Below are 18,462 nucleotides of genomic sequence, written 5' to 3' on the forward strand. Positions count from 1 at the left end.
TAACTAATATCTAAGGATTATTATCACAAAATACATTTACTTTAATAGAATAACGAAACGTATATCAAAATGGCGGGAAATATAAACTAAAAATTATAAATATTTTTTTATTTAAAATTACATCACATTTTTTTTATATTAAATTCAAGCATTACAAAACATTTTCCATTTTACAGTCAGTTACAGTCTATTTATTGGACGATGAGTTCTTCCACGGGGACAGCCTTGTAAAGAGCCTGTACGCCGTCAACGACGTTGGAGACTATCGCGTGGACGATGGGGCCCGCCACCTCCTGCATCACGTCGCGCCAGTTCGAGTTCATGAACTCTGCCACAGGAGTCGCTGGGAAAAAAGAGTTTAAAGTTTTTCATCAAAACTCAAGTAGGTAAGTACCTATGCTAATAAGTATGTACCAGTGAGTATCTTGAGTTTTGTGCGGTAAATTAAAGTTAAGAAACTGATTTTACATTCATAATTTTCGGACACTTAGAAATTTTCAGGTTTTAGATGTATGTGATAGATAATATAATAGACATCGGATTAAACGATGATCAACCAGAAATGAGGTCACAACGAAGTATAACCACGGGAGATTGCTTTACACTTATGTGTCTCAGGATAGTACAATCTTTCACGACACGATTGATAGTGCCACGCAATAATTAGTGACTACTGAAAGAAGGGAAAAATACGAGCATCTTAGCTTTGAGTAGGTAAACCCCTTACCAAGTATCTGGTTGCCGTTGAAGAGGTTTTCGAAGTCGAAGACGGTGCTGGTCTTGACGTTGAAGGTGTGCCTCCACTTGGCGATGTTCCAGTGCGGCTTGCCGTCCGCGCCCGGCACTGTCTCTATTTCCGTGAACGCCTTGATCACGATGTCACCTGTAACACAAATAGTATTTTAGGCCCTTATTTGCCGTTTCCTGATACGACACGATTCATTTATAACAAACATTATAGAAGGAAAAATTGAAGGGAAGAGAGGAAGGGGTAGACCTAGGATAACATTTATGAAACAAATAAAAGAGAAGGTGCAGGTCGTGTCGTATCGGGAGGTGAAGGTTTTGGCGGGAAGAAGAGAGGAATGGCGGTTACTCCACCGACAAGAGCGCAGCTCTTAAATAGAGAGAGAGATTTGCCGTTTAATAAAAAATAAGTTTAGTATAGTATTGTATAAAATATTCAGACACAACTGGGCAACATCCGCTCCCCACCAGCGTCAGAGCTAGGTTAATCTCTTAATTTTGAAATTGGAAGCCGACGTTCTTTCATCTGTGTGGCGCTCACCTATAAATATTTTATTTTCATGGTGATCGTTCATCAAAACATGCTAATAGGTAATTTGCAATAAAATTGAACCTAGGCTAAGTGCTTAATGTAAAAATAATGTGAATGCAATTCATCAGTGAATTTTTAAGTCAATTGTAAACCCTCTTTACTTATTTATATTGTGATCCTCCATTTCTCAAATAAAAAAATGAGATTTATGTGGTAATGTGGTGGCAATGAAGTATTTACTGCTACAAGTAGGTGCTGCATCATTCAAGAAAATACTTAGATCCTACAAGAAGTTTGGATTGGTCGGAAATATAACGTTTCTAATTATTGTAAAACTACTGGATTTCTTTGAAAGCAAAGGGAATTTGAGAAGGCAGGCATGCGGTATACTCATTTGAGATAGGTACTAAGGTTGGTACATTATGTACCTAATATTATCTACACCTACCGATATCTACGTTTTCCTTTTGTACTAAAATAAGCACCTATGTAAAGTTCTTGGAATAATTTGTTATAAGTATTTAGTTTGCGGTTACGTAGAGTTTATTACCATTTAATTTTATGGCTGTTTTGTTTTGTGTTAAGCAAGCAGAATGAAGATCGACTAACCGCAGTGGAGCAGCATGGTAGAGTATTACATAGGTATACTTAGTGGATCTTTAGATTATTTTTACGTGACTTATTTATTGTGGATTTGTTGCAAATGACATTACCTACCTGGCCGTATGACCTTTGTTGAAGCCTTGTTTGTTCCTATGAAGCTCAGTATCCATCGGAATTATTGTAATGTTGCTTAAGTGAACCCGTTCACACCTCATACAACCGGGCACTGATCTTTGAAACGCACATAGGTAGGTAATGTTTAAATACATTATGATACTAACGTATATGGATGGTGTAGGGCCCCTCCCCCTGCACGGGCAGCACGAGCAGCTGCCCGCTGAGCGTATAGTCTCCCTTGAGCATCACCGAGCACCGGATGGTCACCGTCTGCTTGTTGTTCTTCATCCTGGTGGAAACATAACCATCATTATTCACTAGCATGTTTTTTTGATGTGACTTAGATTTCCCACAAATGGCATTAACTGATACGGTACAAAACGCGAACCTCGGCTCAGGGCGTCGTCTAACGTATTCACTGGCACATACATTGTTTTAAGTTTACGCGGTTATTATCATAATTAAAACACATAATAACCGGTTCTTACCGCGGGGGAGTCTCATATCCCCATTTTAAACGCGGTAAGAACCCGTTATTATGTGTTTCACTGGCACATACTTAGGTACATTTAAAAAAAAAGTCAAAAGTCTTCGTCGTGCTTTACCACCTCCTGAGGAGTCGCGTTTTGTGTGCGAACGATGTGACAAAAAATGCCGCGCTGCTATAGGGCATTATGGTCATTGGCGGCGCTGCGGGAACCCGTAGACTAACAAGTGCTGCAAGAATCATCTACGATAGATGCTGTGGCCAATGATGATGACTTAGGTACATGTGGGTAGAATCACAAGTACCTAACTAACTACTTCGACGACAACTTACAACCACTTTCATCAAAAGTCTTAAGATAATGAATAATGCATCCGCGACAGAGCATTATGTTAGGTATGTTTTATACGGGTCCAAAGTACATATCAAGTTCAACTCAAGTCAAACCGTTTTCTTAGCTACCTACTTATTTAACATGATTACATAACGCCATAACAGAGGCAAACGATGGTCCATTTATCACGTTTACTGCTTTAACAATGAGAAAATGATTTGCCTTTACATTTAACTTGTTTGTGTGACTATCTGTTAACATTTATATCTGCGAATTATCCGCGCACAACCACCACGGTTGGCTAGTTTAACTCTATCATCACGACTTATTACAGATAGTGTGGTGAGTCACACAACTCACAAGTTCACATCTCATACATACACGCAAAATACACTACAAGTCAAGTCAGCACAAAACACAATTGTACTTATACGTAGGTACAGTGTGAGATCATATGTGTATCTACATGAACTCTAATTCACATAATTTGCTAATATATGTAGGAACCTCTATGTAAGTAAAAATATGACAAATATGACCATAAAGCAATAACATTGTTTTAGAAAAATGTTATTCAACAAACAGTCAATCCGGATATTAGTGGGGAAGCCCCACCCCTGACAACCGGGTTGATGGAGTTGGTAATCCACCTCACAATTCACATGATAGAAGAGAAGTGGGGAAGCCTTGCCGAACAGTCGCTTGTTATTTTACTTGTTACGAAGCCTCCTTTGTGAAGTTATATATATTTATTATATTTTATTAGTTACTTAACTTCCTATTGTGTCTACTATAAAGCAAGGCCAAGGCTTATAATATTTTCCACAAAACAAAAATAGGAAAATGGCGCACGGAAACTTGTGGAGGAAAATTCAATTAACCTAGTAGAGTTCGCGAGTCCTTGGTCATAATTATCTCAGGTTTGCCATCAGCATATAATAGGTACAGTAAACTCCCTTCCTATTCAAAAAACCTTCTAAAAGTTAAAGTACTTAATACAAAATAATTAATAGATAATATATCATCATCATCATCATCATCAGCCCATTAACGTCCCCACTGCTGGGGCACGGGCCTTCCCTATGGATGGATAGGGAGATAATTTAAAAACATCTTAAAACTTATGTTTGTTATTTACTTGCCATAATGTATTAATTAATTTAAAAAAATACTAAGAGCATATCAGTGAGAGCTGAGCTACGAGGTCACAGGCAGCACTAGGCTCGGGGCTAGGAATACTTTTTTATAGTTTTTCATGTACAAGTTTGTAGAATAGTAGAAAATTTACTTTACTTACTGACATCGGATGTAGTGCGTATCTACGTACGAAATATTTCTACGACCACTTCGAATCAGTCATTAGACAGCCTAGGATCGGATAAGAATCGGAATCGTACGATAACGCCGCTTTCAGGTCCGCAGCACGCTATACCACCTCTGTGTACGTTTTGATGTGTTTTATTGTACATTTACGACGTGGCAAATGGCATTAACTACTTGGCCAGAAACCTCTGAGTCGTATAATTAAATACATAAAACTAAAGACTTACTTGACAGCATCAACTGAGCACCCCTTCATGCCGGTCAGTACAGTGTTCTTGAAGAGGAGGTGTAACCCTCCCTGGTCACTGCGGACCTCCTCCAATAACATGGGATCTAACGACTTGACTCCTAGTTCAGGTATGCCTGGCGCGATGAACGGCACCGCCGCCTGCGCAGACGACACCACGCATGCGTTGTCCGTCGTTTGACAGGGCTTGATGAATGGCGCTGGAATTGGTATAGTACAATAATAATAAAGTGATCGGTATTTTTAAACTCAAACTTAGTATACCGGTGAGCATGTATGAAGATTTAAATGTGGAGGTAACTAATGCTCAAATGCCGTGGTATCCCCTGCATGTTGTATGTGTCAATTTTCGGTTCACATCAAAATGTTTGTTAACATAACATAAGCTCTGGACTATAACCCAATTGGGGTAGTCAGAGGTACATCCGTCGCAAGATGAACAAAGTACGCACACATCGAGCTTTCTGTTACACCAATGTGATAGGTAGAGAGCCGTATCGCCATCTTTAATGATCGAACTAACTGTGTTAGTGAATACTGTACTTAAGATAAAGTACCGGGGTCCGAACTGACGGTCCCCGTTTCACATGGACTCTATTATCATAATCTATATTCAAATTCTATATAACTTGAGATAAGATAAGATATTTTTTATTGTGAACTTGAGGTAGGTTACAGCCTACCTTACAACTATTGTAAATGATGGTCAGATAGGTAACCGACATACGAAAAGTAGCTCTGTACCTAAGTTGCTATACTTACTTGACAGTCGGGTCTTGCTCATCTCATCACATCTACGTTATGTATGTATACATACATACACTAGATCACGCCTGATTGGGGTAGGCAGATTCCATGGAACACCACTTACTACGATCCTGGCAATACACTTTCGCTTCTACCACTCTTATCAAATAGTCTTCACGCATTATTTATTTGTTTTTACGTTAAGTACTTATGTATACCTACAATATGTATATCCTGTTAATTCTAGTTCATATTTTATGTACCAACACATGTTAACAACGTAGTTATCATGATGAGGTACGAATTTTAGCACGCCAATACCAAATAGGCACTAGTGCTTATTTTATCTGTTCACGTTTAAGTCAAATAATGGACACCGCTCACGACTATGTCCACTGCAAGTAGGCAAATATGGTACCTACTTGGCTGGTGTACCTTTTGTAGGACAGATAGATAGTGAATTATCCAGATTAGCAGTGAATACCGTTTAAAGCTAGTTAATAACTTTTTCAAAAACAACAGGATTTCAAACTTATGTTAGATCTTTTCAGAACCTGGCAGATAGACTAATACACCCACAAGTATCAGAAGGATACCTAAGCTATAACATAACAACACGCCTGTATCCGCGAAGGGGTAGGCAGAGGAATATGGTATAATACCATTTATACATACACATACATACATAAACTCACGCCCGTAATCCCTAATGGGGTGGGCAGAGCCACAAGTAATCAAAGACAACTTGCAGCCACTGTTGATACGAAGTCCAAAGATGGATATGATGAACCTTATGGTGATAAGGGATCAGCCTATCGCCCATAACATTAGTCCATCATGTTAGAGGACACAATACCATTTATACGCCCACTCTTCGCGCCTCGCCAGCTATGTTAACTCCTATCTAAATAATAGAAGGCCTATTGCCACCGGGCTCAAATCCTGGAAACCACGTCATATCAATTAACTGTCTACTTATACTTATCATAGTCATGCGTTGTCCGAACAGTGTTAACTTATGACCACTTAATTTGAAAATGTAACGAATAAACTCGCACTCAGCTGTATGTGGGTGGAGAGAGCCACAGAGTTGTCAGTTGACTACTTTCAGCCGCTCTTCGAAATATCATTCTTCTTATTGAATTACATGAATACATGGTACTTATGGTGGTATGCTATATGTTTCTATTTAGCTGGAGTGGGACCTACTACGTATGCACCTCTGCCTACCCTAATTATGTTATGTTAATTACAGCTTTTTATCTTGTAGGCATCGACCTTATCTTTTTATTCTTTTATAAAAAGCTACAAATCTTTAAGATGGTTTATAGAGATGAATTTGTTTTGGGTTAAAACTAGACCGGTATGAATTTTCATAGATGTCTGCGAACCGAAAAAAAGCAAATTTGTTTTCCAATAATAGCATAATTGTTTGCTTACCCGACGCGGATCTCGCACCGAGGATCACGGCTAGGAAACAGAAATACCTCAACATGTTTAAAATTATAATATTATCTAACACTAATACTCAAACTGTGTACGATTGTGACAAAACCATAAGACTGTGACAAACTACGAGACGAGCCAACTTATATGTGACAACACAACCGCGCCTGACGTCATTGCTGCCAACATTAAGATGACGACTTACTAAAGGAAAATAAACTATAACCTGATCTTATCTAACATCGTTATATTTTTTTTGCTTATATTTAACCTCTAAAATCTCTCCAAGCTTGTGTAATTACGTGATCCTTTTCAAGGCTGCAGACTTTAGCCCTTTTTGTTTACTGTTTAGTTAGGATAGCACCAGGCCGCCGCATAATTTATAGTCAATTATAACTCACGTGCTTGATATTTACTATATATACTCATCTTACTCATTAGTCACTTTTACTGAAATGCCAGATCGATGTAATATAAGAAGGTAGCTAAGAACATCATTAATTATTTTACAGTTTATTATACACCGAACAGCGGCATTAACGACAATACAAGAGATATAACTATTAAATTTAAAAGGTCGACTACCTATGCAAATAAAAGATTTTCACCAGAAAGTTGGACTGTCTAATTGCCTACCTAAACAAGTCGCCTGATGAAATCTAAATAGTCGTATAAAAAAATCAAAATTATATGCTTACTTAGTTATAAATTAATTAAGTAAAAACCAGGTTTGATGAACCTGTTTGAATGTAACTGTTATTAAGTATAATATTGTTATCACAACGACTAAGCTCGCTCGACGGCCGCGTATCCGCGAGCCAGTATTGCGATTTTTGCCTAAAGCGGTTTTCGCGATGATGGCTATAAAAATTTGAATCAAATGTTTATTTTCGTTATTGATAGTCAGAATAATATACTTTAGTTAGCGTACAACCATATGAACAAATCAAAATTGAACAATAACATCCCAAAACTAGATACTTAATAGACCAGGTACCTACAATTATTCCAATCTCTTGATTCCTTATCTTTCTTATCTGTGTATGGTGGAAATCATTGTATTATATAGGGGGTACTTACATTGTATTGTAAAAGGCCACATTGAAGCAATTAATTTAATAAGCAATATTGCTTAGGTACTTGACGTTTTGTTGACATAATTGCACACTTAGTTTTATGCGCCACTGTCAAATTGCAATATTGTTTTTTGAATGAATTGCTTTAATGTTGCCTTTTTAGACCCCTAACTAAGAATAAAAGTAGGTAAGTATGTCTCCTTAACACAACATACAGCGCCACTAAAAAAATCTTACTTAACTATTTATTGTTACCTACATTCGTACTTCGTTTTGGCATTTTTTCCCCTCATTAAGATGTTATACCTACCTAATTGTTTCTATACAATTATTGTACCTAAGTATAGTTATCCTAGCCAAACATACAAATAAAAAATGTTTATACAAAATATTTGCCGGAAGGCCACTTACTTGAACAGCTTTGCCCACCTACTAAGCCTCTAATTAGTAATTTATGGCTAACCATGGAGATAGAAAAGTAGTGTTAAACGATTATCTAATCGTTCCCATGATCTCATGCGATAGGTTTCGACCGAGACTGATTACCACCTTCCTGGCGAGGCCTTGCGTGATCTTTCTAAGATAGGGTAACTATAAACTAAGGGGAGGTCTGTGCCCACCAGTGGGGCATATAATAGGCTATTTACATAACCTTAGGTGCTTTTAAAGGGTATAACTTTAAACTAGATAATCTAACGTCTGAAAAGTAGCTTAACGCACAAATCAACATATAACTCGTGTTGTTCATATTCCACAGAAATAAATAAGTAACAGAAACATTTCGTAATAATTTGTGGTTGACACATCTCTAGATTGACCACTTAACCATAAACAAAACTACTTATTTCGATAACTAATTAGCTACATATGCTACGCGTGTATTCCTACTGTATGAATAATTTATGGTAGGTAAGTAGGTACTCAAACTTAAAAATATTTATATTTCTTGTCAAATTATACATACTTAAGTAAATTACATTTTTGTATCGAACGAAGCGGATGTCAATCCACCTAATTCTACTGTAGTTACGCACATTCTAGTTAACTATGTCACGAAAGTTTACCTGTGCTATACCCCTGTTGTTCAGTGATAACATAATATTACGACAGTTATAAGAGTTTTTTACCGATAGTAAAAAACATACCTACTAAATAAGTATTGCATACTCCCCGACGATAGCTTTTTCAAGAACTGCAATAATCACGTAGATTACGGTATAGATACTTAGTATTTAAAATTTTCCATAATCCGACAAACAGCGAATACGTCATACGACGTAATATAAAGTTAACAATCAACCACAGATTTTAAGCCTTTGCCGGAGTTAAAAGTGTCCTTCCGCTGTCCTAAATACGGTTTATGTTTCAACTAAGAGATACAAATAGTGTATTAGCTAGCTTTTCGCCCGCGACTCCGTCCGCGTAGATTTCGATTATCGCGCGTGGTTAGCTTTAATGCCACCCTCCTTTTCCACCCTATGTTTACTCTTTTAAGAGTGATTTCCGGGATAAAAGCTTTTCACTGGGTTGCAAACCATCTCCATACCAAATTTCATCTAAATCGGTTTAGCTGTTTAAGCGTAACAGACAGACAGAGTGACTTTTGCATTTATAACATTAGTACAGATAAATATGTTTTAGCCATGGGTCACAACACATTATGACGATGTGAAACATGTTTTTCTAAGTGATAGGCAGACGATGTTTAAGTGTTCTCAGTTCTCGGAAGATAGTCCTGTCTCACATCACATAATAGGTATAACACAGCTAAGTGCTTGTTGGACAAATAGAATCACATGTAGGTACTTTTGTGTGTTTTATTATCAGTAGTTATATGCATATTGTAAATTCTGATGATGATGATGATGATCTCCGACCGATTTCAGCCATGGCGACCACTTCGACTCCTAGTCGGCACGACGCTGATGCGCCCGATGATGGCTAAATATAACGTAAAAGAAGAACTTAGAAGAAGAATATAAGTATTATGTTAAAAATACAGCTTGACTGGATTTCAATCAGAATTGATATTTGCAACCCAAGCATAGTAGTGGAGTTATGCTCCATTCCCATGCCGGTTGATTGAGGGGAGGCCCGTGCCCAGCAGTGGGGTTAGACGTATATTGAACCCGTACCTCTGTCTAGAGGGCAATAACACTACAGAATACATTTTCAGTGAGCTCTGTATCCTTATGTATTGGGTATATCACCAATCCGCACGAAGGGCTTCGCCTCTTCGACTAGAGCGGCTTGACGGTATTTAAGGCTAGAGTGAAAAGGCACTCATTAGGAAACGACATGGTCCACCATAGACTACATCATCACTTACCAGCACGTGAGATTGTGGTCAAACGTAAATCTATAATCTATACCTGGTATAGTTCATCATAATCCATCTTAGGACTTCGTATCAACACTGGCTGCAAGTTGTCTTTGATTACTTGTGGCTCTGCCTACCCCATTAGGGATTACGGGCGTGAGTTTATGTATGTATGTATGTGTACCTGGTATAGTACACGTCCGCCTATCTTCTTCTATCGTGTGGGTTGTGAGGTGAATTACCAACCTCATCAACCCTGGTGTCAGGGTTATTATTAAGCCCCTAAAGGCCCCTGGCATGGCTCATGTAACGACTACTTACTTACATCACTAGGTAGTAACCGGGACCAACGGCTTAACGTGCCTTCAGAACCACAGATCATCTTACTTTTTGGACAATCAGGTGATCAGCGTGTAATGTCCTAACCAAACTAGGGATCACAAAGTTATTTTTCTGAAATGTCCCCACCTGGATTCCGCCTATTGTACTCTTTCTGTCTCTCTTTTGTTGTTTATATCCTGTAAAGTATTTAAGTAACAATTTGAGTCCGGGCTTAACAAGAGCTGCGAGTTCAAGTTCAGTCCGAGTCTGTTTTTTTTTTCGATTTAATTTTCTCTTTGTGAGTTTCCCTAAGCACGGTTAAGTGCTATAAAAACAAAAATCATTTAATAAAGTATTTGCTATTGTTATGTACTTACACACGTAATAAAATATATTGTTGCATTCATCTCAGAGTTGGACTTGGACTGGTGGCACTTCAGACCCGAGTGATTCATATCTTGTAACTACAAACACGTACCTAAAGTATGAAGTGTAGTTTCATGCATCGTTAGTTACCACATTCCTTGCTCCCCGCTCAGATCCGAGTGGGACGGGGCTATTGTAGCGGCGCCTACCGCTAGGATCCGAGTGCTAGGGATGGCAATTGGGGATCGCAATTCCGGACCAATTTTCAAACCCGGTATTTTCGTTATTGCCCCTAGAACAATACCGGTATACCGGGATTTGAAAAATGTGTTTTTTTATTGAAATAATAATAACAACATAATATATTATACATTTATCCATATTTACAAGCATGCATATGTACTTAATAAAAATTCACCTTAAAAGGTTTTGGTTTCCAGATATGATTTTTATTTATTTTGTAAACAGTGAATGTGTTAAAAGTACCCACCTATTTGTGTTTCTACTTCGGCGTACTGCGGTGAATTATGGACTCTAAGCTGGCTTATCTGGTCAATAAATAACGTTAATTATGTTACTTTGAAATCGATTTACACGTCATCGATTTACATATTATTTTTCGCCTACTTAAGTATATATTTTACACGTGTTTCTTTCTTGGGATCTACCGGATATTTAGGCCTCGTTAAAAACAATAGTGGAATATGACCCGTAGTCCTCTCCGATTCTAGAGGCGTAGTAGCACATCGCACTGATTTATAGAACAACCGTGTTGTTGAGGAGTTTGTTGTACACTACAAAAATCTCGTTCTTAAGTACCGTGTGCCGCAGGCGAGACAGACAGAATAGGTACAGCCCTAAATTAAAATTTATAAATATATATTAATATTTATTCGGTAGGTAACATAGTTACAGACATTTTTAAATATAACGAACAAATATGTAGTTTTTTACATTTTGACATTTATACAGAGTGTTAACTGATTAGTTGTTAGTGCTTAAGGTAGCTTGACCGAAAGCTAGTAGTAGTTGGCTGAATAGATAAATACTCCTTTCATAAAGACGATAATAAACCGGATATGTTGGCGCTATGCTTATTGACATAAGGCACTTAAATGCGATTTAGTGCTTCATTTATTTAAAAATGTGATTATTTATTTTCTCATAATAACGTCCATAATAATAATAAAGTCCCGAGATATGGAAATGACAAGCATAATAATAATAATAAAAGGTAAAACCTACGACACACATATACATGTTAAAATGATGCAGGTACCTACTCCTACACCTACAGAGTCTAGTAAGATAACCTGTCCAGCAGGACAGGACTAACATGCGTAACGTGTTAATATTATGGATCTATTCAATAAATTTTGTCGAAATCGATGTGTTTATTTTTTTCTGTAACTTGCGTGGCACGTGATTTTGTTCTATTATGACAGAACGACATGAGTTTATTGAGGTCACATACTTATTAGCACCAATCGACAAAACGAATCGATAAAATGACTGTGACAAAGTGTTATCAGGTTACGCATGTTAGCCTGTTAGTTTTCTGAACGGATCGGACCTGAGCTGCGAGTGTGGTGTTACGCCACAGACTATGGCTCACTTGACGTCTTGCCTCGCGTGCCCTGACCCCTGCATGCTGGAGGAGATTATGAACGCTGTCCGGTTGGCAAAATACTGGGCCGAAAAAATCTGAATGCGAACCTGAAACGATAAGAAGAAATGTCTTGTGTAGGTAGGATGTGCAAGTGTTCATACAGATAGGTATATTACATTGCACAATATTATATTTTTCAGCCCTATATTAGGACAATTTGATGTTTACAAAACTGCAAAATGTTTCTGAAATAGCCGGGGAATGGAAATAAACATAGGGCCCTGGTTTAAGGAACATTTTCCTCGGATGGCATCCCGTACTAACCTTTAGAGGTTAGCCCCAACTAAGCCGGATGTTCTATGAAAGATTTCAAATTTTTAACTGACTTCACAAAAGGAGTTGATTCTCAATTCGTCGCACGTGTATCTTTTTTGTGGAGGGGCGTATCAGACAACTAACTTGCATACATTACATAGAGGCACAAATTCATCATTTTTCATGATAGTAAGTACTTCAGGCTGACACGTGCTTCATTTATAATGACCCGTTGTATCATAGAGACAAGTATCAGTGTCCGTTGAACTTTTATGGGAGTAACAATTACATAGTTGTGGAATATTGCAAACGTGACCTTGTAACAAGTTCACGGCAGAGGCTAACTCGTAACATAACGAGTTTATAGCTCATAACTATCTTACTCTACCCACGTCATGCGTGAGGGTCCTCTCACACAGACAGCCGTGACACATTCGAGCTGCGTTCGCGTTCGTTAGTGGAGTCCGAATCCCGGTGGGGACATATCACAAAAATTACTTTGTGATCCCTAGTTTGCTTAGGACATTATAGGCTGATCACTTGATTCTCCAAAAGGTAAGATGATCCTTCGGAAGGCACGTTAACCCGTTAGCCCCGGTTACTAATTACTGATGTAAGTAGTCGTTACATGAGCCATGTCAGGGGCATTTGACGGCTCAATAATAACCCTGACACCAGGGTAGATGAGGTTGGTAATTCATCTCACAATCCACAAGGTAGAAGAAATGGAGTCATGAAGGGTTTCACTTCTTATTTATTGCCAAGGACAGATTTTGGTGATTTTTCTTTCGTATGGGTTGTATTTTGACTCCGGCTTTATTGATTCCATTATGAGTCGGCATTTCTATATAACGTACCTAATATTTAAAAATAATGTTGAAAATAATAATTGCACCATTAAAACACCTTTTTTTTCGTTTACTCCAGTTTACTCTATGATTTTTATATTCGGCGGTATTCTCTTTTGGTCGTGTTTATTAAAGAGTTGTCTAATTTTACTGAATAATATAGGTACACAAAGTGGACAAACAACATACATAAACTCACGCCCGTAATCCCTAATGGGGTGGGCAGAGCCACAAGTAATCAAAGACAACTTGCAGCCACTGGACAAACAACCAACTTACCAACCAACATTTTATTTAATGTGCAGCCTACGACGAGTAGCATAGACAATTAGATCTCCTTAGTGGATCTGCTGCAGTTTCTTCGCACTCAATTTAACAATATAACATAGCCAATGTAGAATGCAACCGCGGAAGTCTGGAACGCGTGACCGCTCTCTGTCTGATAGGACCTTCAATCCCTCACGTCACATTAAACTCTCATAGTGGTCTGTAACTAAGCAGCTTAACGATGGTCTGCGGGCACTCAATGGTGTGCTCCAGAGGTCTTGGGTCACGGTCAGGTTTTACAAAATGAACTCTAAGCTCGCAGCTAGTGGAGCAGCCGGACGGAGGATGAGGGGGGGGGTCTGAGGAGACCAGTGCCCAGCAGTAGAACGTATGCCGTTGCCGAACGTATACTGACGCTGTTTATGATATTATCCGGCCAAGTAGTTAATGCCATCTGCGGCAAATCTACAATAAGTCACTTCAAAAAAAAAAAGCTGTTTATGATAGAATAATACGCACACATTACTCATTTGTTGGGTTACAGTCTGAACCTTAAACGTAATTATAAGATACACTTATATGGCTGTAACCTGTTGTGTATACTTAATAAATAATACGGGACTGTCACTGTTTGTGTTGCCATAGAACCCGATACCGACCCCGCCGGCGTGGTCGACGATTTCCCGCAATCAGCGCTTATCGCTATCGACCCCCTAGGGTCGATTAATTCTTACAAATATTTTTCCTCTCAGACGAGAGGTTCGCGCCCTACTGGGCACCCTCAGGCCTGTTGTCTTAAACGTTATACCGGGTGAGAGCCTTCAGCGCTCCCCATTTGTCCGTCCAAGTAGTTAATGCCATCTGCGGCAAATCTACAACAAGACACATAAAAAAACCGTTTGTGTTCGCGTCATTAATAATGAAATCACAGATCAATGATATAGCCTGGACACTTCTACAAAATCTTATTACCGTGTGTCGTCTAACGCGTAGCTGCGAGCGAGACACTGTCCTTTAAGACTAAAGTAACACCCAGAGGGGGTGACGGCGGCGCCAAATACGAATTGGTGCGGGGGGAGAGTTACCGGTCTTATTTCATTGTTCTATTATCCTTTATTCTATGTCAATGCTGAAGAATAAAAACGATTAACTAACAGTTAAGAAATAGCTGCCTACGTGCAGATATCAAACTCGTGTAAGTCATAAAAAATAACTACTTACCTGTTTATTCACCGGCAAATCATACAAACGGGTATGATGAGTTGTTATAGTGGTCAATAAAATACTTATTAACACTAGGTATAGGTAATAAGTACAATCAAATTGTACAGGGACGACCTGCATCGTTCAAGAACTACTTATTAACCTGAAACATCAAGTATCAACTGAAGTGTTGTACCTACTTTCACCTTTTTTTTTAATTACTTGGCCGGACAAATGGTGAGCGCTGAGGGCTCGCACCCGGTACAAAATTAAAGACATCAGCTGCGGGTATGTCCATTCGAGCATGAACCTCGGATCAGGGGGCAATTCATCTAAGAATTTCCGCATATAAAAGTAAAGTGCGCAATGCAAACAAACGTCAAATAGCAATACCTATTGCTTTCTTAGATGAATTCGTCTGAGAGGATAATATTTGAAAGAATTAATCGACCCTAGCGGGTCGATAGCGATAAGCGCTGAATGACGGAAATCGTCACCACGCCGCCGGCGGGTCGGTGTCGGAGTGCTACAGTAGATACAGCGATGACTGGTTTATTTATTGGAATAATCAATACTTAACAATAACAACACGTGTTTTTCTTAGAAATAATTAGGTACCTACATGGAATATTCGAGGAATCAATGAAGGGTTTCACTTCTAATTTAGTAAAAGTTGTTTTGTGGGGCAAATTAATATTTTTCCCACTCAATATGATTCTGATTTTAAATTATATAAAAAAACTACTCCTTCAAAAGTAAAATCGTCAAAATCGTACCTGTCCCTAGCAAATAAGAAGTTAGTTAAGGAGCTCCGACTTTATTGACTCCACAAGATTATCTGACTTACTAGGTACGTATTCGTTAAACTTACTACAATCAACTTACGACTTTATACCAAGGTTAGTATATACATAATTGGAATTAAGTTTTTGCTGTATAATATCCTTTGACCCCTTAATTTGACGCTAAATGTCGCAGACTCCGTAACTACTTGTACTTACATATTATATGATATTATTTTCAATTACCTACTAAACTACTTAATAGTAGACTAGTTTTTATGATTTCGGTATGATGTACTTAAGTAATTTTCTATAAGTATTTTTAGCAAAAACGTTGCTAATTTAGGGTGTTCGTGGAAAAATATCCGCCATACGTCAGATATAAAAAGAAAAATAGCAATTTTGGCAGAAAGCTACCTGTTTGAATATTTCCATTAGCATTTAAAATTATACCTACATCACAGATGTGACAGCAGGTAGGTATCTAGTTATTTTTAACGTGTCTAATAATGTAGATTTAAGTACCTCATATATCATCAGATCAACTACTTGGCCAGACAACTGTGGAGCGCTCAGGGGTCTCACGCGGTACAGCATTTAAGACAACAGACCTGAGAGTGCCCAGGTGGGCGCGAAGCTCGGCTCAGAGTGTCCTCTGAGAGAATTTGGTATGTTTGAGAGAATCAACCCCGAGTGGGCCGATACGCTGAAGAAGGGAAAACATCGACGACGCCGTTGGGGTCGGTGTAGGAGTCCTAAAGTGTGTATAGTCGCAAACTGATTGACCACCTCTATAGCTAGAGTACCTATGAGCGATATTAAAAATAATGATTAATGAAGAATTAAACCATTAAGAAGGAAGACAAAAATTGAGGAAGCATGGCCTATCAATTCATTGATAAACTGATCTTGAGTACCATAAGCAGGTATAGATTCGAGACACACCTTGTAACCCAGTGACCTTATCATTCAAAATCTTATTTTTAATTTTGATGTCAATCAAGATGGCTCCATAAATAACACCTAAATAATGTTTAGTTCTGTCCTTTGTCAACTAAAACCTGAGATATTTCGGTCAGTATAAATAAATAAGTAAGATAATATCTTATGACGTAAGCTTTAGGGTCACAGTCAGATAGATAACTGTACAATTTCTTTACAAAAAACAACAACAAACCCGTTCTTATTTATTAAGTATACCGCTTTTCGATGTAAACATCCGAACTGGTATTATCTTCTTCTGGTATTAGCCACTTTTGACCACTTTTGACTTTTGGCCACAAGAAAGGACTTTGAGCTTTACTACCCTAGTTATTTTATCTTTAGGGAATGCTCCCAATATTTCGCTACCATAAGTAACTTTTACTCTTTCCCTCAAGCACAGTGTCCGGGCGGATACTCCGCGCCCGCTTCATAACTCTTAAACGACTTACGGCCATTTAGACTAAAGTGGGACCCAGTAGTTGACCACAAAAAAAAAGTTTTCAACTCGAGCTCCTCCGTGCTTCGGAAGGCACGTTAAGCCGTTGGTCCCGGCTGCATTAGCAGTCGTTAATAACCATCAATCCGCACTGGGCCCGCGTGATGGTTTAAGGCCCGATCTCCCTATCCATCCATAGGGAAGGCCCGTGCCCCAGCAATGGGGACGTTAATGGGCTAATGATGATGAGACCCAGTAGCTTGATGAGGTAAGTATAGCTCTGTACTGACACGAATTGGTGCGGGGCGAAGAGTGTCCGTTCAATACGTAGCAATACTACAGTATTCTACGTCTCAAGTAATTTTATGTTTCCTTTATTTTATGTTTCAATAAGGACGATAGCAAATTCCTCCCGAAATTAGTAATGGAAATTCTATATTTTGATAAGCCTTTACAAAGACTTCTCTATAACAATAATGATAGATGTAGTTTTCTACCACTGATGTACTTCTCATCGATTTTCCTTCCCTTTTAGCGCATGACAAAAACTTTTACCTATATAAATAATTACAATGGAATCTTAGTTACATTTTTCCTCAGTGACAGAATAAACAACAGTTAATACTATTACGTATAAGTGATCATCCTCACAACGCGATATATCGTGTTTTACATACCTAATAGATACATTATTACGAGACGACAAAAGGAATCTTGAAACAGCCAAAAGCCAAACAGGTGGGTAAAAATTGGCACATCGAAGCAATAATAATTCATCTAAGAATGCAATAATGGCAATTTGACATTTGCGCATATAAAAGTAAGTGCGCAATGCAAAGAAATGTCAAATAGCAATATTGCTTTCTTAGATGAATTGCTTCGATGTGGCCATTTTAGCCCCCCAGAACAGCAGCTTGTCTTTCATGATGGATAGTTTTGTATTTGGCGATAGACTGACTCCTTGTCACTGTTAGGTTCATCATGTCCATCTTAGGACTTCGTTTCAACAGTGGCTGTTGTCTTCGATTACTTGTGGCTCTGGCCGCCTTATTAGGGATTACGGGTAGAAGTCAATGTATAAGTATTTGAAATAATGAATTATGACGCCATCAAAAATGAATGAGATTTCGAACTCTTTTGTTACATACAATGCGATATCGAATCGCGCTGTCAGAAGGATCCCTAAATGATCTTTGTTCTCTCTGATCGGGTTTTCCAGCATGACAGAAAACAGTACCGTCGACCTCGCCCTGCGCCCGCGCCGCTCGCACATTACCATACTATTTCTGATCACCGTCACAGACTTGAACTTGAACCTTCCGTTTACTAATGAGCAACTGAACAACTTTATT

The 18,462-nt window shown here is 38.5% G+C and overlaps 1 protein-coding gene across 1 annotated transcript; it reads right to left on the minus strand.

Annotated features, from left to right (window-relative positions):
• Positions 1 to 93: 93 nt before the first annotated feature.
• LOC126371330 (uncharacterized) lies at positions 94 to 6,737 on the minus strand. Its single transcript, XM_050016638.1, has 5 exons — positions 6,578 to 6,737; positions 4,371 to 4,590; positions 2,164 to 2,288; positions 728 to 883; positions 94 to 343 (listed from the first exon to the last, which is right to left on the minus strand). Exons 1-5 carry the CDS (start codon positions 6,630 to 6,632, stop codon positions 192 to 194), a joined length of 708 nt encoding a protein of 235 aa, XP_049872595.1. The 5' UTR covers positions 6,633 to 6,737; the 3' UTR covers positions 94 to 191.
• Between the last annotated feature and the right edge of the window lie 11,725 nt (positions 6,738 to 18,462).

Source organism: Pectinophora gossypiella, chromosome 12 (genome assembly GCF_024362695.1).
Source record: "Pectinophora gossypiella chromosome 12, ilPecGoss1.1, whole genome shotgun sequence".
Taxonomy (NCBI): Eukaryota; Metazoa; Arthropoda; class Insecta; order Lepidoptera; family Gelechiidae; genus Pectinophora; species Pectinophora gossypiella.

What these genes read in the sequence shown, in the direction of transcription:
- LOC126371330 (XM_050016638.1), bottom strand. Translation starts at nt 6,632, where the DNA reads ATGTTGAGGTATTTCTGTTTCCTAGCCGTGATCCTCGGTGCGAGATCC. An exon ending in GCCCTACACCATCCATATAC is followed by an intron (nt 884 to 2,163) that starts GTTAGTATCATA and finishes TTTGTGTTACAG; the next exon opens with GTGACATCGTGATCAAGGCG. An exon ending in CAACGGCAACCAGATACTTG is followed by an intron (nt 344 to 727) that starts GTAAGGGGTTTA and finishes CTTTTTTCCCAG; the next exon opens with CGACTCCTGTGGCAGAGTTC.